Below are 22,465 nucleotides of genomic sequence, written 5' to 3' on the forward strand. Positions count from 1 at the left end.
GAATAAAATTATATCTTTAAAATCTTACATAATCAAGTATTGCTGATCTTCATGCCTTAAGAATGTGATCTCCTCAGATGGTAGTCCTTCAGAGTCATTGGTCACTATCGTTTTCTATGGTATCACACCTAAGGATAGTGTTATTGCCTTGTGTGCGGTAAGACCAGCTACACCTTAACCCCCATTCTGTCATCCATTGCCACTGCTGTGCATTCATTTGTTCTAAAGAATCAAACCAGTTTTAGTGAGACGATAGTACCTTACCCAGTCATGATGGCAAATGTGAATCATTAGGGTTAGTAATTTCAACTACTGTAGAGAGTCCATTCTCATCTCGTCTTAACCTGTTGAAGAACAAGGAACATTTGGTATGCATTAACTGCGGCCATGGACACGTCTAACCAGAGTTTTGCATTTTGCAAAACAAATAAAAATGGCAGCTCCCTGACTGTGTCCTTAAACACAAGTAGGAAGAACCCTTAACTGGTACTCTCTTTCAAATGTACATACTGGTACATTTAATAAATATAATAACCAGTTTGGATTTAGTCTTTTCTTTACATTTTACCATTATGCTGTATTTTAGCGTTACATCTATGGATACCTTTAGGCTTAAACTTACATTAAAGTCTAGTTTGGATGTCATTAATGTTACATTTAGACTTTTCTTTAGACTTACTGTAGATGTATGCTTAGATTTACATTTAATGCTTGATTAAGAATTAGTTTTTAGTTTATGTTGTCTTAGATTCCAGGTGCAATTATTTTTACTAATTTGTTTTATATTTTAATTAAAATGGATTTTTGGGCCATGCTTGTCCAGTAGTTTAATTGATTAAAATTAAAAGATGGAACATGCATTAAGCAGGTAGAAAAAGTCAGCCCACTGCACTATATTGTGTGAAAAACAGCACTGCAAAGAATAGTGAGCAAAATGTGCTTATTCAGACATCCTATCCATCCATCCATTTTTGTAACCCAGTTATCCATGGTAGGGTTGCAGGGCAGCTGAAGCAGTCCAATTTCATCCTTAATATTATGAGTACTGGTTATTGTAGATTGTGGCAACCAGCTGTCTTGTCAATAGACAATGACCAGTGTGCGATTCTTAATAACCTTAAAGAGCTTACATGTATATTCAAGGGTGAAAAACCTGAAATGCCTCCCTGACTCTGCCATTTTTAGTGAGAGTCTGACTTTTTTTCCCCTCTGATTATGCAGCCAATAAACTAGTGGCTAAAAACTGAGACACCAAGTTAGAAATTGTTGCTCCTTTAGATAACTTGTTTCTGTTCACATGTCATGAGTATAAAGTCATATATATATGTTTGCTATAAATAAAAAAGTTTAAGAAAAATATGAATGTTTTTGCTGTCTAATATTAAGTGTTTCACTGCCATTTGTAGTTTCAGCAATTTGTTAGTAAGATGCTAAGATGCACTGCATTGTTGCTATGGGCTGCTCCCCAGGAGGCACTCTACACCACATCACAAAAGCTCTACTTTAATATCCAGTTTAGAGTATAAAGTTTACAGTTTAGCTGCCTGGGTTTTGATAAGTGTGTTTCTGAACTTTTAGATATCAGCTGTCATTGCTATTTCTCCCAGTCTGCTTTTGAAGACTTGTGTGGTTGCTAACAGTCTACATTTCCAACAGGAAATTCAAAGATGTTGTGCGGCTTTGTATACTTGGCAACTGGCACAACACTAGCCTCCATGTTAATGTGAAATGGCAGCAGGAGGTTCAACTGTAGTGAACAGCAAAGGTGTCCACTCAAAATAAAAAATGGACTCTACCAAATATTCTCAGATGTCCACTAGATACTGTAGTTATTGCTGATTAAACTAGAGCTTAATGTTCAAGCATGTCTGTTTCCCTGGTTTATTAGAAAATACAGAGTGTACAAAGAAACAGAAACAAACAATGGGCAAGAGACCTAAATCCAATATAAACTATTGGTCTACAGTTAGTTTTAATTTTGTACACGTGTGAAAGTATGTTCAGAGTGCTGTGTCTTTGATGTTACTTTGTGTTTGTTTCAGGTTTCTATGCAAGAGCAAAAGAAAAGTGCTGCAAGCAAGAGTGGTTCAGCAGAGGCTTCTTCACGGCACAGCGGGGCTCAAGACAGTGGATTTGGGAGCGACAGCGCATGGATCCGTATTGTTCAGATTGAGCAGATGAGTGGCGCCAGTCACCACCGAATTGCACGCCCCTTGCACAAGTCTTCCATAGTGAAAAACCTTAACTTCATTCCCTTTGATATCTTTGTGACGGCAAGCCGCATTTCACTCATGACATATTCAAGCAAGTTAGTGTCCAAACTTGGCAGTGGCACTCAGGAACAGACTGAGTGTGAGAGAGTGGGGAAAAGTGCATTGAACGAACCTGAATCTGACAGGGACACAGCATCTAGCCAGATGGACAGCATTGCTCTGCTGACTGCTGAAGAGCTCTTAGGTGGCAATGTGGTGACACCTCTAGAGCTTGTGCCTACCCCCAGCAGGTCATCTGCCCGTCAAGCCCTAGGTGTCACAATAGTAAGGCAGCCAGGCCGCCGAGGCCCCAGTGACATCCAGCTAGAGCCTCTTCTGCATCTGACAGTATCCCAGCCATCTTTCCTACTTAGCTGTCACCACCGAAAGCAGAAGCTGGAACTGTCCGTTTTTGACATGGTATTAAAAGGAGTTGCTCCAGATTACAAGTGCACAGGTGAGGAAGAAATAAGCGTATAGGAGTGCACCAAGTCATTCATTTCCAGCATTCATATCTGACATGTGTATAGGTTTTATATAAATTGCATATAGAGCAATTAGGGGATTATTAGGTAGTCCAGGAAGCTATGTTCACTACATGGGTCTAGCACTTCTAGGTGGCTGGGTTTACTGTGTGGGTCTAACATTTTTCTGTCAGTTTTGGCCTTTCTTTTAGTCAAGAAGCATAAGCTCAGGTTCAGACAGCAAGGAGAGCTTAAGCTTGGCATTTATGTGATGCTGACAAACTAAAGAGGAGCTTGCAGAGGATGAAGGGACCAGTGGGCTGTGACCACATATATGGTCACATAGTTGGCTCTGTGCCCTCAAGTTGACACCCTGGGTAGATAGACTATGCTTTTTGCACAGAAGTACTCAGAGTCATCCAGTGTTGTAAAGTGAGCCTGAAAGCTTTCAATAGGGGCAGGGGTATGTTGGAACCATCGTGTTTCATTTAGTGAATAAAATGATTTTTGCTGTCCCAGTAACACTTGTATGACCACAGTGATCCTTTTGCTTGCAGATATGGGGAAGACCCTCCCAGAAGCTTTGGATTATAGTGTCTTCTGGTTGCAAACAGCAGCAGGAGAAGCAGATACCAAAACAGGCATCCCACCTCCTCTTCTGTTACTGCAAATCAGAGATTTCCTGAATGGACCAGGTTAGTATCACAACTAATATGCTCTCCCATGTATAAGTGGATGAACCTGGCTCACTGTGCACAGTAGATGTTAATTAAGTTCATTGACTACTCAGTGTTTTCCTCATTATGACATGGGATGAGTGTGTTTAAGTGAATTCTGCTGTTGACCGATGAGTAATTATTTTTATTTGAATATTTAGGAACAACATTTTTAGGACAGCATTCATAAAATCAACTCTAGATTTATGTTAAACAAAAGTAAGATTTGCATATTGAAAAGGTACATACATAGTGAGGACAGGTATATTATTTATGTATATGCAGTATTAGGACATGCATATCAAGAAAAGCATTTCTGTTGCACAGACTGAAATTTCTAATATTCAGGGCTGTAATGTTGATATCTGATTAGAATTTGTATTGAGAAGCCTGTTTTTTTTAGCGTTTTCACAACATTTGGATGGAATATTCGTAGACATCATAGTGCTTTTTTGGTATAGTAATGACTTCAATTTCAACAACTACAATTTGAATTTTTGTATCCTTAGAACTGGTATTTGCTTTGGCATCACTGGTATTGATATTGTAATGACTAAGATTTTTTGGTCAGGATCTGGAATTTTAAGTGACCAGAAATGACATTTTCCTGTTTAAGATGGGCATTTTAATAGGACAGACTGGCAATTTCATGTTAAACATTATGATTTATGGAACCACAGCTTCTCTGAGTATGAGTAGTTTTATGGAGGTACAGGTATTTTTATATCACTAGGCATGATATGTACATAGAGAGATCTATCATAATTTGCCAGGAATGTCTTAAAAATATGGCCTCATGTCTTTTGTCAGAGTCCAGGCATTAACATAATTGTGTTTTTCATAGCCTTAGGAATATGAATACAAAGGGTGGCATAAAATAACTGCTTCTGGCATGCTTTATAATGAACCTTCACGTCACAACATTGTTTGTCCTGTTGAATATAACGTCCGAAACTGTACTGTTAGTCATTGTATGTTACTGGTCTAACTCCAGTGTAAATAAAACTGTACACACTCAGGCAACATAATGGTGCAGGTTGTGTGACACAGGAGGCTCACACTTCATGTGAAATTTACAGCAGTGCAGAGGTTACTCATCCTCAACACTCACTCAGAAAGAGCTGCTGTTATTGACCCTAATCACAAGGGTCAACAACAGTCTTTTCCCAGCTGAAGGACTGTGTGGTATGTGTGTCAGACACCACACTACTGACAGATGTTAACAGTTCTCTTCAGACTTGGAATTTACAATTGCTCTGTGTGGATTGTGCTTTGTCTCATGCATAGCTGCTGTGCTCTTTAGTGAACCTTTTTGTGGAGGTTCACTCTTCTGTGTGATAGGTCTTCCTTTGTTCACTTTTACTTGTATGCAACACAGGTCTGTTAGGAATTGGTCCAGGAAATAAAATAAATAAATAAATAAATAAAATATGAATGAACAAGGGTAGAAGCAGATCACCTGATATGTCATATAGACATTCAGCAGGCACCATTGGGCCCATTCAGCATGGGCATGTGCACAATACAAAGAAAGTTAATGAAACCAAGCTCAGAGCTCAGCAGAGCCTAAGTCTGAGCAGGTGATACATTAGTTTGTACAAATTGGAACCATTATGATAAACCATCCCTGCTTTTTATCAAACTGTTTAAAAATGTCGTCATTGCCGCTCTGCCCAACAGAGCCTCTGAGAACTACACTAATATGAATCATATGATGTGTCCCTGCCCTCCACTGACACAGGCTGTAATAAATCTGAAGCAACTCCCATAGGAGGAGGTGAACTAACGCAGGCCTCCAACTAGCAGTCTAAGAACCATACTTCAGAGGAGTGCAGGAGGTTACTTAAAGCCTGCATGTGTTCATGAAGCTTCATGACACAAGGTGCTCAAGATGCCTGGTCAGCTCCGCTCTCACCGTTTTGCTTTCTTTAAATTGGGCGTTGGTCTGGCACTGAAGTGGATGCTGTGCTTCATAGACATGCTAATTTAGGACTTGTTTGAGAAAAGAAAAATATTTTGCTGAAGGGCAATTCAGAGGTCGAAAGTTCATTAAACTGGTGTTAAGTAGGAGAAAACTGTACATTTCTCTGAAACATTGTTGCCAGCAGCAAACTGTGCATCTGCCACCATTAATATCACATGTACAGAGTACTGTGAAATACTTACTTGCACATATTAATCATCATGCAATTTGACATTACTCTCTAGTGCCATGATTAGTCAGTATGATGTGTAACGATGTTTTGTTTTTGTATTTTTGAGTTTTCTGCTATAATGCTGGTGTTATTGTATTGATCTAATTGAAATTCTGATACCAATCCCGTATTAAAATGAATACAAAACATAAGCTCTACGTGCCATATTGTTTTTGTCCTAAATTGCCCTTGTTAATTTTTTACAAAGTGGCTAATATATTTAAAAAGTTTAATGTTGGACAGTACAGTTTTCAAGCAGATTTGCCTAATTCATAATCAGTGTGTTTACACCAGTGATTCACACCATACAAAACAGACGTAACACCGTTTAGCTACCACAACTTGGTCTAGGCATAACTGTTCAAACAAACTCCTATTGAGCAGCTCCTCCAAACTGAGCAGAACATATTAATTCATAAAGTTATAAAAACAAACGGCATTCTGTGAACAGAAGGTTGAATATTTTGTCCGGTTCACCTAACGAGGTTCAGCAGTGTAGCATATGGCTCCTCACCAGACAGCAAAACACTTCCAATAAGGAGGCCACTATAAAGGCAGCAACATCTTAGTCCAACAGCTCCCATCTCCACAAGAGGCTGAAGATTCTTGAAAGTTAACTCTTTTAAATATTGTAATTGGATAAAGGTTAACAGAATAACAGAAATGTCTGGTCTACTGTGCTTTCAAGATCAATTAAGACATGTTCAATCATATTTTGGGTGCCCTTTTTTATTTTTCCAAAAACATTCATGATGAGGGCTCATCTTGCCAGGGTACTGTCTTTCAGGATAGTGCAGGAATCCCTTAGTTTGATTTTGATGACCATATTGGATGACCATAACTGCTCTGATGATGTGAACTGAAGTTTCTCCAACTTCTCCAATTCTTGTTTGAGTGTAAATGAAAAATGGCAAGCATACAGATTGGTCCTGTCTGTAGACAGCATCCATGGAACCAGCTGAATTCATACCTGCCATGCCTATCCACACTTCATGTTTGGAAAATTTCAAGGTAATGGGATAATTTCTAATTTGGATTCAAAATGCTTGTACAGTTACTTCCAAAATATCCATTCAGTAAGTTCAAACCAAAAACTACATTATAATTTTGTCAGTTGAGTGGGAATAACACTATGAAATTGGTTCAGAATGTTTCTCAGAGACCCATTTAGCCCATTATTAACTAGATTTAATGTGTTCATTGAGGCTGTTGTACCCATGTACCTTTTACAAAAGAATAGCACCTCTCACCACACTTGGAATAATATCCAATTAGCGAAAAGTGACAGAACAACATAAAGTATTTAACAAGTGTGACAGTTTATGGGTCCCCTTGAACCCTCAGACCAGACGTCAGACACCAGATAAAAGTCCAAAATGAATATTTTATTATAATAAAGTGCACAAAGCACCCTCCACTCCACTATACTCCAATAAATCAATAATCTCCAATAAGCAATCAATACAATCCTCTGCTCCCAGACGCGTTGCCATCCTTCCTCCCAGCTAAGCTCAACGCTCTGGTCTCTCACAGTCCTTTATATAGTCCGTGACCCGGAAGTGTTTCTCTCTGTCTGTCCATGTGACCATGAGCACTTCTGGGTCAGATAAAAGCTCCTTTTCTTCAACCCGGAAGTGTGTCATTTGCTCTGTCGCCGTGACTGAGACGCACATCCGGGTTATAGGTGAAACAAAAGTCTCTGGGCCTTCCTGCAGCGTCCCCTGGAGGTTCCCATGGTATCCAGTAGGGCTGTGATGAAAAACTCCACTGTCCATGATGCCCTGCTGGAACTTGGGGCACCTCTATGTTGCAGGCAGGGCTCCACCTGGCGGCTTGGGGGTATTGGCCGGGATGGACGGCCGGCCATATTCCACACAAGTAAAAAAGAAATCTGCTGCCACATTAGACATTCCCTCAAAGGGCATGAAGTATTGTTTCTTTGGTGAGTTAGCTTGTTAACTTCTCAAATACTCCTAAAGCACTCCTTCTCATGACCGCAGCTTCTATCTTTCACCAGTGACCTTCCTCCCGAAATCATACCCCAACACCAGACTCCATCTTTCTCTGGTCTCAAAATGTTTTTAGACACAATGAGGGTCACTAGACAGTTAAGCTCCAGAATTACAGGAAACTCCTTTTGGTTACAGAGATACAAGGCTAGAACTCCCTTTTTTGGTGTCAATACAGCCCTGATCCCTGTGTAAATGAGGACATTTCCACAACATTTTTAACCCACTGGCATGCATGCTGTTGGCAAACACACACTAATCAGGAAAGCTTTCATTCTTTTTAACCAGTTTAAACCAGGCTATGTATATCTGAGGTAGACATAAAGGGCAAAATGCCAAATTGAGCAGATTAACTCAAGTCCATCTGCCACAACAATTTCAAAACTCTCATGCTATGCCCAAAATGCATATTTGTTTAATTCAAACTGGGTTTGAAACAGAGCAGCACAAATGTGTATTAACACTGGCCATTCTCTTTGTGGAATTAGCAACTTTTTTCCTGTAAGGGGTTTTCACTAAAGGTTTATTATTTTATTTTTTTTATTACTAGTTTCTTCCCCATCCAAAGTGTGTATGTAAGGTTGGCAGATGACTCTAAATTGGCACCTGGCTATGATGGGAACCCATAAAGGAATTGTTTGTCATGGCCCTGCCTTGCTAAGATTTTGTCTGAAATGTCCAGCTGGCACCAGAATGTGCTTTACAATTGATGATTTGGCTGGCAACATTACCCAAGGTAACTTACAACATACGAGACACAATTGGTTACATTTACTTTGCTTTACCAATTGGAGGACAGGCAGGTGAAGTGACTTGCTCATGGTCACACAGTGCCAGGGTTTGAAATCCAAATCCATAACTACTATATCACATTGCCTCTCTTTATGCCCAGTTAAATTTAACAACAGGAATCAAGTAGGGCACAGAGCTCTTACCTGCTGTTTTGAAAGTTCAGTGGGCTCACACAGCTGTAAGCATATACAGTAAATGCTTTACTAGTGGATCCCAAAGTGTGGTCTAGGTCTACTGACCTGTCTAGTGGTCCGAAAGCTGACAGTCATTAGAAGAAAGTGACTTTTAAATCACTTAGATATTTTGGCCTATTATGTACTTGTGGTCTTACCTTAACCACTTCATAAGGATGATACACTTTATGCAGCATGACAGAGTAGTCTGGGTGGGAGAACTAGTACCTGTTGGAGGTCCTTATTAAAGACAGCAGAATTTTGATAAAGCTCTTCCTTCCTCTACTCCAATCCCAAATAGTTAAATTGAAGAGACTAAGGATATAAAATAGAATTCAAATCACAGGGTATGCAGTACACCAGTGGTCCCTAGTCCTTACAAGATAGAAGGGGTTTAGTTCATATGTAGATTGCGGCAACTACAGGGGTACAACACTGGTCTCGGTGCTGGGTAAAGTCTTTACTAGGATCATTCTCAATAGAAGTCTACCATCAACCGCATCCTGGTACTGAGGGTTCTTATAGAGCACAAACGTAAATAACGGCAAAGTTTCTTTGCAGCCTTTGTCGATTTTCATAAAGCGTTTGACTCAGTTGATCAAGCTGCCCTGTGGGACATCCTGAGACTTTGCAGGATCCCCCCAAAGTTGCTGGATATCATGGCCGGCCTGAACACAGGTACTGTGAGTGCTGTGCAGAGTGGAGGCAGAACTTCTGTGTTTTTCCCAGTTGATTCTGGGGTTCATCAGGGATGTGCTTTAGCTCCTACCCTGTTCAGTGCTTGCATGGACTGGGTGTTGGGCAAGGTTGTGGGGTCTAGCGGCTGCAGGGCATCTGTTGGTGATGAAAGACTAACTGATCTTGACTTTGCTGATGAAGTTATGATTTTTGCGGAGGCTCTGATCAGGGCTCTTGAGAGGCTGAGTGAGGAGTCTGAGTGACTGAGCTTGCAAGTGTCCTGGATAAAAACCAAGATCCAGGCCTTTAATGACCTCTTGGGCAAAGCCATCAGCAGTGTATCGTCGAGTGTATCGATCTCGTCGAGAGGTTTACTTACCTCGGCAGCAATATTCATGTCTCTGGTGACTCTTCCTATGAAGTCAGTAGACAGATTGGGAGAGCATGGTGGGGGTCTAAGGTCGCTGAGAAGAGGTGTGTGGCGCTCCCGATATCTTTGCACAAGGACTAAGGTCAGAGTCTTTAGAGTCCTGGTGCTTCCTGTTTTGCTTTATAGTTGCGAGACATGGACGCTATCCAGTGACCTGAGACAAAAACTGGACTCCTACAGTACTGTGTCTCTTCAGAGAATCCTTGGGTACTGCTGGTTTGACTTTGTGTCAAACGAGCAATTGGTCACAGAGTCCCATGTGAGGTACATCACCTGCATTGTGAGGGATCATCTGTTATGGCACTATGGTCATGTTGCGCAATTCCCAGAGAGAGATCTGGCTCGCGGGATCCTCATTGTTGAGGACCCGAGTGGCTGGACCAGGCCAAGAGGATGCCCACGTAACAACTGGCTGCTGCAGATAGATGGTCATTTCTGGGTGATGGGACTAGACTGCGTATCTCCCAAGGGGTTGCCAACCAGGATCCTGAGCTGTTTCATCATGTGGTGGGTGCAGCAACGTGCTATACCAGTGCATGCTCCCCAACCTAACTTGACCTGACAGGTCACTTGTTCTTTCCAGTTAGATGTGTCTAAATGGACATGCCTGGCCCATTTTGAACTAGACAGTTGGGTATTTTCCACCAGACATGCAAAGCTAATTTTTATTTATGTCATCTTTTTAATCGTTTTGAGGATATTGACTTTCATGCCCATGTATGCTCTTAAATATACATAGTAAAGCATTTATTCTGAATAAGTTTGACTTGTACTTTTTCATTTTGTTACAGCTGAGTTAAATGTGGAAATTTTAAGGCCACTGAAGGCAAACCCAACTCTCGTCAAACTAGATCAGATGAATGATTTTCTTACGAAGATTATTCCAGACTGCAGCTGTGATGTCAACAAACAGGATCTCACCAAAGAAGTCCAGGCACCCAAAGTTCAAAGTTCTGTCCAGGATCAGGCATCTGTAGTGAAAGACACAGTAGCTCAAGAGAAAGCATGGAAGACTGTTGCTTTTTTCCAGAAGATCTTTGTCCGTACGACTCAGATAGTAATTGTCCTGGAAATGGAACCACATCCCTGCAGACCTTCTTTGGTGCTTTCTGTTTCAGGTTGGACAGCCAGTGTTAACATGAAGACTGGGCCCAAGGGGACAGGTAAGTGCTGCATATGACTCTATACACTCTTAAATTTTTATTTCTGTGTCCACCATCTTTTTGAGCATTTGCAAGTATACTTGTGCATCATGGAACAAATATAAAATGAAGCTTTATTACTCAGGTTGTTAGAAACTTTTGTTTAAGTTACAGCAGAAAAAAAATTAATCAAACCCTCTCGGCATCTGAACATGGAGTGCAGGTCATCAGAATGTTTGTCATCTTGCAGATGTGTTTCATTATGTTGTGCATTTTATTCATCTCTGTATTTTAACCCAGGAAGGGCTGTTGTAAAGTAGCTTATCACCATGAATCTCACTTGTATGCAGAGTATGACTCCAAAGCATCTAGCAACACACTGATGCATCAGGGAGTCACGTAGATCACCTTTGGATTTCTCCTGTGTAATATGTTCAGATGAATGGGTAAAACTGCTGTATACATAGCTGACTTGATGAGTGTGATGCTGAACCCAGGAGTGCACTGATGATAATGTAAGGGGTGTTTTAATATGTAGATTGTATAATAGGAAGGTGCAAAAACATGGCTGCACCTAATGCTGTAACTAAACATGATCAAATATAACTAAAGGACTTGGTGAAGAAAATCTAACAAAAAGGAGCAAACAAGACGGAGCAGAAACTAATGCGTTTAACAAAAGTTCAGGATTGAAATGAGAAATTAGAGATTGCCACCAAGCAGATCTAAGAGACTAAGCTGCAGTGTTTTGTGAGTACAGGGAGCTACCTTCTATATTGGCAAACAGAGCCCAAGGTAATTTCCAAGACTACTGTATTATTGATAAAGTGGTTGAACAAATTTCTTCAATTTAGAGATGCCACTGACTTAGTCTTTTTGGAGGAATTGTATAATTATATGTTTCTGGAAGTTAAGGTCTTAGAGGAGTTTTGTAAGTCTTTCAGCAAATCAAATAAAAATTATTAAGGACCAGGACTATATTTGAGACTGTAAAATAACGGGATATTGTCTATATATATAATTCACTAAGTCCATGGCAAGCAAGACGCACGCAAGACAGCCACGCCCGCCAACAATTCACTAAACAGCCGACCATGGCGCGAGAGTGAAAGCATTTGCCAAGAATGTGTTCATTAATCAAGAACAAAAGTCGGAGGTTCGAAGAAGATCACATAACGTCATAGTTCCGACCATACACGATGCCGACTGCCGATCCAGTGGCATTATTCCAATGACCCGCCAGGCAGCCAACCGGGTAACCAAAGTCTTTGGGTTCCGGGGGGAGTATGGTTGCAAAGCTGAAACTGAAAGGAGTTGACGGAAGGGCACCACCAGGTGTGAAGACTGTGGCTTAATTTGACTCAACACGGGAAACCTCACCCGGCCTGAACATGGCTCATAGGTGCATGTGACTGAGGCGGTGTGTGGAAAATGAACAGTCAACGTGACTCACAAGTGCATGTGGACTGTACACAGACGAAAGCAATTCAGGTGAGGAGTTGGGGGCGGACACATGAGCAGGCAGTGCGTACTGAATGATGACTAAGAGATGACTTAAGAAATCGGTAGACTAGAATGGCGGGGGCAGAATGGGCGTCAGACGATCGAACTTGCCTATCTAGAGGATGTAAATGTCCTAACACGGGTTCTGTAGGTGAACCTGCGGAAGGATCCTTACCGGTTGTGCCGACCCGTCGTTGGACGGTTAGGACCCGAAACCTCTCGGGCCCGCTTCCCCGCCCTCTCTCCAGAGTTCCATCTTTGCACTCACTTACAGTCGTATCCTCAAACCCACCCCATTTGGACAACTGTGTCTTTCAGGAAGTGTTCACCCATCAATACATAATTATGCGGGGTATGCTACACCGCGGGTTGGCTAGTTGTATATATTTTTCAATGACCAGTTATGGTTTTTAGGATTGAAACAATCTTATAGAAAATTTTATGCCAAAGAAATTTACCCCTGAAAATGGGAGCATCTTCCATGAAATTCCACGGAGCAGTTTCTGTTCTTTGGCATCAGGGCAACCTGAATAATCGTCATACATCATGTCGCCACTTTCCGCCACCATGATAAACAATATTGTATTCAAAAAAACTCCATTTTCCTTAATGGAAAGCACAAGTCCGTTTACCTGCGGTGCCCCTTACCCTAACTGTTTCCACTTATTCATCTGTGCTCGTGGTTTCTGAAGTGTTGTGGGGAAAATAAACTGAGACAGACTGCAGTATTGTTAGCATTATTTGAATAAAAATATAGTTCACTTTTAATCACTTAAACCAGAGACTCATTTTAGGTTTACAATCTTAGAGGAATGTTTGAACTTTTTAAAACGTTTTCTTACTTTCAGAAGGACTTTACACTAGGACCACCAGCAGTTATATGTTTAGTGGCATTCTGTTTCAAAGAAAGTCACTCGTCATGTATTTCTATACAGCATCTTCAGAACAATATGAACTTGTGGATGTCAGTAATTCATTAATAGGTTTGAAATGTGTTTAATTTTATCTCCTTTTATAGAAATAGGGGGAATACATAATTTGTTTTGGCCATGGTGTTACAAGGAGCAATTCACGCAAAAGTTACCTTTATTTTACTTACCCCATATACTTTGTGGCCAGGAAAAATATCATGTTTTCATTCAGATCAAAGAACTCCCATTCTATTTCTCAATAAAGAGGCGTCTATGGAGACCAGTGCTGGACCACAGAAAACAATTTAAAAATGCCAATGAAAAAAATGTCACGTTACTTGTACCGCATTTCAGGTCACCCAGTCGTATACTCACAATAGGCAAATTGCATGCACTTTTTGCTAAAATATTGTTTAACTAGCTGAGCTACCTATCTAAGATGGGTTGAAATCTTAAGTAATCAACATAGACCACAGTATTAATGTTTGCTGTGTACCATCTTTTGGAATGAATTGTATAATGCATGTTGGAATAAACTGCGGTGGGTTGGAACCCTGCCCGGGATTGGTTCCTGCCTTGTGCCTTGTGTTGGCTGGGATTGGCTCCAGCAGACCCCCATGACCCTGTGTTCAGATTCAGCGGGTTGGAAAATGGATGGATAGATTTTGGAATAAAAAGCTTTGCACTTGTCATTCCAACCAATGACATAAAACAAGCACATGTAGTAATACAATTCATTACTACAAATGTTTGTGAAGCTCCGTTTGTTGTATACATTGTATTTGTTATTCCATTTCTCTTATATGCCATTTGGTAAAGGATTCGCAAAAGCAATGTTAATGTTTCTCATGTACCATCTGTTGGAATGACAAATGCGATGCATTGTATTACTACAAATTTTTCAAATGCACCATCTATTGCAATGACAGAGACATAGCAACTGGATGGATACACAGATGCATAAACACCTGCCATTTTATTAAAACGGGTAAGTACTTATGGAAAATCAGAGCAGTACACTCTGAAGAAACACCTCTACGTTGGTCAAGAGGCCTATCTTCATTTCCAAGGCTTGTTCCTACGTGAGCGCATTCCCTCTACATGCATTACTCTGATTTTCCAGAAGTCCTTACTTTATTAGTGTAAGAGATCATTTGGCTGGAGTATTCCTATAAAGCTGTATCGTTATTTAACTGGGATTGCACAATCCTGCCTCATAAAGTTACATGCATGTTACATGGAGAAAGTGGATATTGGTACTTGATTGCTGTACCAGTGGTATGGCTTCAAAATGGCCTTGTGTCTGAAGTTTGCATAATTTTATAAACTGACATTCTCAATTTGGAAACATAAAGGCAACTAAACAACTTGGTTTTGTAGGTGCCACATGAAGATTTTAGCTGTTTCTTTATGTTATCTTTAAACCATTTGCTTCCATCATGCAAATGTTAGCAGAACCCTAAAGCAAACTGCATAAGCACTTAACTTGATCCAACAGCTGTTTGATCCTTAACCAGTGGTGTTTTGCATGCTAAGATAATAATTTGTTTTTGAAATTGACAAATAATGAAAAATCTTATGACAATACAACAAGACCACCTTATTGATGACATTGTAAGATGGCTAAAGAAATCTGGGCAAGTGGTTTATGTTAATCTCGCATTCCTTGGACCCTCCCCCAATCATTTTCCATAGTCACTTTGTCCATTTGATGTGGTGGTCAGTAGATCTGTAGCCAATTCCAGGAACTGAGCAATGGATTTAATTCTGCATTGTTTTTTTTCCTCCTCTTTGCCTCCGATAACACACAAGCAACAGGTCTTGCTCTTGGTATTCATTTTGTTGATTTATACTTTTTATCCACTGCTTCAGTGCCACACTAGTTGCAGTCATTTTCAGATCCACCAATTTCACCCGGCAGGTTGTGAAGAAAAAGTGAAAAAGTTCAGTCCCCTCTTATTATGTGTGTCTTGAGACAACAACGTGGGAGACAAGCTGAGCTTTCAAGTAAGACGCGCATGTGGTAGGCAGATGGCATTACAGCTCATAGATTCCCATTAAACGAGTGCAGCAAAACTTCATTAAAAGCCGAACCATTTGCACTTGTTTACTCAGATCTACATAACTGCCCAGTGAGACAAGAGCTTGTTCCCTGAGCTGCGCCGATTCTCACCAGCCATGGCCTTTGATCACTTATGATGGGTTGGCTTTAATAAACACGATTGAACAATCTGTGTTGTAGAGGAATGGAAAAACCACGGAGAGACAATTGAATTTGTCTGAAAATTAATCCTGTGCTTTGGGGGAGGGGGCTATTTTTAGCTGTGGGACTTCTCGCATTAGCGGTCTCAGATGAAGATTTATCTCTCTGGGTCTGTCTCGAGAGTTTGCTGTAAACAGAAACATTCGCCGAATTCATGTCAACAACACAAAGGAGTGTTTGATAGAAGAAAGATGCTTGTTGCATTTTTTTTAATCAAAATGCTCTACCTTTTGCAGTAATCTCCAGCACCGTGTAGGACTGTGAGCATGTGCCATGTGGCTCCCTCAAATTATTAGCAGTAGGAAACAGCGATTCACTTGAAGCTTATTGTTTCATTTACATCGGTGACTTCATAAAGTTAGTAATACTGAACATGTGAAGCAAGGATTAGGATGCCTACATTTTGCCAGAAGATTACTTGATGAAGTGCCGGAAAGTCGAGCGAAGTCAGTGTTCCTTAGTAGAGCTAATCGAATTCTGATTCTAAGGTCAAAGATTAGGTGCTGCCTTTCATTTTGCAAAGCCTCTGTTGCTTTCATTCACTTTGAGACGTGTGGCACATTCAAGAGAGTGCAGGGGATGGATTTCTTGATCTGTTGAATAAAAACCATCTGATTGTCACTCTGGAACACTTTTTTGTTTGATGAACATGGAGAAAGATTGCTAGGCCTGGTGTTAAAGGAATTGAACTGTAAACTATATGCCTATCAGTTAAAGCGCCACAACTACAGTAATTTGCCTACACAGAGACACTTAACAAGTAAGTTTTCCAAATATAGGATCAAGGAAATCATTTAGATAAATATATAGATAGACAGAAAGGCAGTGTGTCTGTCTGTCTTTATTCTTGTCTTGTGCCTGTAGTAGCCAGCCTCAGGACGATTTATGTTAGTTTTTTCTGTATCAATTGAATGAGGCAGGATTGCATTCTGGGCATTTGTTTCTGGTCCTAGATAAACATCTTAATGGCAACTGAGATATAGAATGCAAAGTATATGCAGCTCAAATTAAATGATATACTGTATGTGCTCAAATTCGGTGGTTGTAACCCTAATACTTCTGTTACCAAATGAATAGAAAAAATGTACCAGTGATAGAAGCTAAAGTGTAAGAAAGACACCACTTTCTCCTGTGATCTCCTGGGAAGAGATGAGGGTTTAGAAAGTTGTTAGACTTAGTAGAGCACATTACCCTCATCCCGTCATTTCATTCTATAGCTTTACTTGATCCTGGTTTCTCAATTTATATCTGTGCCCATCAGAGCCCTTGGACCAAGTGTTCATATTGTAGGTTTATTGTAGCTGTGTGTGGAGCTTTTCTTTTGGTTTGCTTCTGTGTTTGATTTGGTCACCAGACCTAAATTTGTGGCCATTGGATAGAATGTTGGTACATCTTGGTTATGTTCTTCTTTGTGCCCTATGACTATGACTAGGGGAATGAGGGGTTAGAAAGGAATTAACTCTTTGAGGGCTAAATATTCAGTTTTCTAAAAAGCACACAAAGCAATGGTGTCACACATAAATCATCCTAAAACGTCTGTGGCTACATTCTGTGGCTGTTGTTGGCGCATGTTTGTTACCTCGATGGCCAGCAGGAATGCACGTTGGGCTGGCTGCCTTGGCTGTCTTTGCACAGCCGGTGGGCAGTGGTGGCAGACACAGTGTGACGCAATATAGTTTGTACCTCTCGTCATCATAAGTGGTAGTCCTCCCAGGCGAACGCTGCCATGGCGCATCAGCTACCCAAACGTGTTCAGCACCACAAGATCAGCTGGGGACTGATCGGCTGATGCCGGTACCTCACTTTTGTTTTCAATCTCCATCTCCTGATCACTTGAATCAAATTTCAAGTCCAACAAGTCAGAGTCCGATTCAGCGATAATACATAAAACGTCCATGGAGTATTTTAATTTTCATATCCGCTTTAGTCTCTCGCCAGATGTCAATGCCATTTTAGAAATTGTTTGCTCTTTGCTACTCACACAGGGAACCTCGGTCAAATCAACAAAGCTATTTAACTTTCCTTCTAGCAAAGAGAGTTGAACTAAAACTGAAGGACGAGTTTTGTCGCAGTTTACAGCCGATTATCGTCCTCTACCCCTGAATTTCGTCAAAATTCGACATCAGTCCTGAAAGAGTTAATGGAGCGCTAGGTAGCCAGTGTGGCACAGTAGTTAAGACTTTTGACATTAATCTCTGAAGGTGTGGGTTCAAATACTGCTATTGACACTATGTGACCATGTGAGCATGTCTCTTTACCTGTCTATGCTCTTACTGGAGAAACAAAAGTAACATGACCAATTGCTGTGACGATGCAGGTTTGCTCCATGCTGCCATCTTGCTTCTGGGAGCCCTTGAACCCGACACCATCGGTAGTGTCACTGATGAGCTAGACAGTGAGGCACAACAAAGTAAGGGTAGCACTACCACTGCGCCACCTGTGAGGACGTTGTGCTTTCTATGCTCTTACTACCGCAACTAAAGATACATGTACTTATATGACAGCATGAACTGCTTGTAGATAAGGTTAATCTTTTATTTGTGTCAACATATTGCAGTAGTTTTATTAAAAATAAGTGTCTTTCGTTCTAAAACCGTTCACATGTGAGATGTCCGTGCACTGTGTCATCCCCGGGAACCCGGGATTCCCAAATTCCCGGGAATGGATAAACCCGTCCAGGAATGGATTCCCTAGTTGTAAGTCACCTTGTATAAAGGCATCAGCTAAATAAGTAAATGTAACTGTTAATGTTTTTATGCAGATGACTACTACATGACTTGTGCATTCCATGCATGCCAACCTCAAGAGGGCTGTGTGCCCAAAAATTGCCCAGAGGCAAGAATGCTGACTGGTATCATGTATAACAAAGAACAACAAACCTCCTACTTGCTTGTTCCCAGAGTGAAGCACTAGAAAGAAGCTTTTGGTCACAATGCAGTGCCGTAAGGTTGTAGGGCCAAGCTCTATGATTTCCTCAACTGTCGTTGTTGATAGAATTCTTCGTTGCATTCTTCACATTTGTAAGTTTGATTTTTTTTGTCCTGTAGTTGATAGACTATGCCAGATTTTTGCCTAAACATGTGCCAGGTTAGAATAACTGACAATCCAGGAAACATATTCTTCTGTTAAAGAGTCACAGAAGAGATGTCTGTGTACATCTGATGAGCTTCTTTTCTTGTCCCAACTCTGGTGCTTTAAGGAAAGGTGAAGACCACAACATCTGGGAATTTATATGACATTACAAGTGAAAATAAAGACTAAGAGAGGATTAGCCTGACAATTCTTTGTGTTATTGGAGCTTGTGATAATGAAAAGCAGTGGAACTCAAATTCCTCCACTCAGTCCCCAAGGTGGAGGTGCATTTATAGTTCATTGAGTGCAAAGTGTGGGAGGAAAGAACAGATGGTCCCTCATCCTTGAAACGAGAGACCCCCACATACTCCCCACCTCTCCCGCACCCAATGCAGGATCTGGCTAATGATATGTTGCCTCACACTGCCCATAAAAACCCTATCAGAACTTGCCACTTTAATTTTTTGCCAAAGGCTTCCTGGGTAAGCGTACAAGCATGAAACCGTCAAAAAATCTGACAGATAAGCAGCCGTGGCAAATACAGTATGTCTTTCCTCCACTCTAGCCTCCCTTGTTTGGATGACAAGGTGAATATATGTCAACCACCTGTATAAATCTTCAAAGCTAACAGGCAAAAGGGGGGAAGAAAAAAATTTGGCTCTAACTTTTTTTTCTGCACTTTTTATATAAACATACAATACACACAACTTTGTTGGAAAGCATATTAAAAGAATAAATTAGACATAGAGTGAATAAGGTGCAAGTTTGACTTGCACAGGGAGGCACCACACCTTGCACCACATTACTGTTCATAGCTGCCTCCCTGTTACACCGTGCCATGCACAGCATTTAACCGATAAGACGGGGTGAGTAGGGTGGTGGGGGGCAGGCGGGCAAGGTCTCCATGAACTGCTGCTCAATTGGTGCTGCATCACTGTTATTTGAGTGTAACATATTTTGCATAAAGGTTAACAGTTGTTTTGTGCAGTGGGAGCTTAACACACAAAAGTGGCCAGGGACCACACATGGCCCTCGTTGGAGTTCAGGAACTCATTGGTTCCTGAAAACAAGTCCTTAGGGTGAGAAAGTGTTTATTATTAACCTTCTCAATGACCCTCTTTAACAAATGTTTCATGTATAGATTGTATCAGTGTATAGTATGTACACCTGGCATTTAAATACATTTACACTGCTCACATCATTGAGATTGGTTGGACTTCTCACATACGTACAGTAATTCAGGGTTTAGTGGTTGCTCGCCTTTATCTGCGCATCACAGTGCAATCTAGAAACTAACCTGTAATTAGAATTGGAATGGGCTGCTTATATTGGCCCAACAAGAAAAAAGAAGTAAATATGCTTTTGTTAAAAAACATAAGTTCTAAAACAAGTGCCTTTGTCAAGATTGCAAAACGTGGATTTAGCTCCATGTGATTTCTTTTTGTTCCCTCGGATGAAAAAAGACTTGAAAGGAAGGCGTTTTGCTGACGTCGAAGAGGTAAAACAAGAAACGACCAGAGCATTAATGGGCATTATTTCAGACGAATTTAAAAAATGTTTCGAACAATGGAACAAACGGTTAGATAAGTGTATTTCCGCCAATGGAGAGTACTTTGAAGGAGACTAATTGTAGTTTGTACAGAAAATTAAATTAAACACGTTTTAAAAATGTTTCCAGTTATTTTTGGGTCCCCCCTCGTATATCTATTTTATGTGAACTCGTACACATTTTTCTTTGATTACTTATTCATTATTATCCTTAGCTAATTTTAGTTAGTTTTTCTTTGCTTGTAACTATTTATTTGCATCTTAAAGCAATTCGAGCTACATCCTGTGTATGACAATGTGCTATAGAAGTAAATGTTGTTGTTGTTATTGAGTGCCAGTGATCTAGAGTGTGTGTGTGTTTTTTTTTTGTTGTTGTGTTTCAGGCCTCTTGGCTACAGGTTAGCATCTCAATCTCCAGCAAAAATGTAAGATGAGGCAAAAAGGTGTAGGACTCAGCTATTATTTAAAAACAGAAAGACTTCATCCCAAAGAGAATCCTTAAATTAAGAATTCACACTATATATCCTACATATAGGTGTTCATTTTCAGATGTGACACAGTATTATGGTGCAAACCCCACTTTCACGTTCCACGGATGAATTATCTGAACCCTAGCTAACCAAAATAAAAAAAAACAGGTGCTCAACACGCTTGTTGTGGTTCATTTTTTATTCGGGCTTCAAATTCTTGACACTGCAAAAATTCTTGCCAAGGAATGCAATTAATATTTCTCTTGGCCATACTGTATGAAGCGTTTTGAATTGGTGATTTGGTTTGTCAGGAATTCCATAGTGGACAGCATAAGACACAGAAAGCATCCAGCATCATTAGGTTTTGATAGATAGGTGACCGTCCAGAGTAATGCAGCCTCTGTAAGCTTCTGTCCTATTTTGTAGAGCATGTTAAGCCATTGACAGCCAGTGTTTGCCAGGCAGTGCTGCTTCTGAGTCTTGGAAGACATTTGCAGTTTTAGTTATAAAACTTTGTTAAGGAATGTTCTTTGGGAGAAACAGAAGAATACCTAAAAGTAATGTTTGTCTGCCATTCTTTGATTTTGGTAAGCAGGGCTTGATGCTGTGTGTCACATGCTGCCATATCTCACCACACCCCACAAGTTCTGAGTCCTGTTTTTGTAGCAGGTTGCTCTTTGTCTTTGCCTTTCCATGATACTGGCACCCCTTCCTTCTGTTCTTAGTTCACCTGTCATTTAGTCACTTCCACCAATTTCTGATGTCCTGTCTGTGGAGCAAACTTCCATTGAATCCTAGCAAAACATCTTCTTTTTTTGTACCTAATTACCAACTACTCTTAAGGAAGCATGACCCAGCTGCAAATGTATGGCATGCTGTTCCATAGTGCCATCACCATTGGCCTAAATAAAGGAGATTACAGCTTTCTCTGGCCTGGAACTTATTTTTATTTTGTAAGTTTTTCTTGCCATGTGCTAGAGTCACACCTGTGCTTGCCACCCTTTTGGCAAACCTGTAATTAATATTTTTTTCTCCCATCTTTTATTCACATCAAATAGAGTTTTGGCAGTATTATGGTACAAGTGAGTATGAATGAGGTTGCTTATATGTATATTGATTTTGCTCATTGAACGTAAGTCTGGGCAGTATGAGTTTCAGGTTTACCTGACTTTTACTTCATCATGATTTTTCTCTTACAGACAATCTTCTGGCAGCCTCCTTTCTCCTTGAACTGAACAATCTGCTTGTGAAGATTGGATTTAACGATCGAACCCGGGTTCTGCTTGGTCCAACTTGCTGCACTCTGGACACAGAAGCAAACTGGTGCCGTCACAGTGGCAACCCTGATCTGCAGCAATGCCTACCAAAACTGCTGATTGACCTGAAGGGGGGCCTAATGCAGGTGGGACCAGCACCTCTTCTCATCACACTCTCTCTTGGTTTCATTTTGACACTTTAAATCATGATCACTCTGGAAAAAGATCTGGGAATCTGTTTAACTTCAAAAAAGTGACATTGATGTAACCGAGGGCCAGAGGTCATGTGTGTGTTTTATTTTTTTTTAGAAAGCCATTTTGTAATAAATAGCAATAAATTTTTTCCTGATGTGCCAGGAGGGGCACAGCCTGAAACAAAGAACTTAGGTTATCTTCTGCTGAGGTTCATGTGTGTTCTCTTTTTAGGATGTAGCAGAATGTAGTTCAGCTGGTGCATCTGAATGTTTCTCCTTATGCTGTGCAGTTCTGGGAATGGTATGATAGTTAGTCTTCACTTTTAACTTGATTTTAGCCCATAATATAATATGCAGTAAAAATACAGTTTTGTGTCAGTTGATTGTCTTTCTTATA

General features: G+C 40.5%; 1 protein-coding gene across 4 annotated transcripts in view; it reads left to right on the forward strand.

The window, feature by feature from the left end:
• Positions 1-22,465, forward strand: part of LOC114663785 (intermembrane lipid transfer protein VPS13B-like) — a 908,960-nt gene that overhangs the window by 757,218 nt on the left and 129,277 nt on the right. For all 4 annotated transcript variants that reach the window (XM_051935847.1, XM_051935848.1, XM_051935845.1 and 1 more), the window contains exons 34-37: positions 2,043-2,709; positions 3,274-3,411; positions 10,501-10,872; positions 21,818-22,020. In XM_051935847.1, coding sequence (XP_051791807.1) covers positions 2,043-2,709; positions 3,274-3,411; positions 10,501-10,872; positions 21,818-22,020 — 1,380 coding nt within the window. The remainder of the gene's footprint in view (positions 1-2,042; positions 2,710-3,273; positions 3,412-10,500; positions 10,873-21,817; positions 22,021-22,465) is intronic.

This window comes from Erpetoichthys calabaricus, chromosome 13 (genome assembly GCF_900747795.2).
Source record: "Erpetoichthys calabaricus chromosome 13, fErpCal1.3, whole genome shotgun sequence".
Lineage (NCBI taxonomy): Eukaryota > Metazoa > Chordata > Cladistia > Polypteriformes > Polypteridae > Erpetoichthys > Erpetoichthys calabaricus.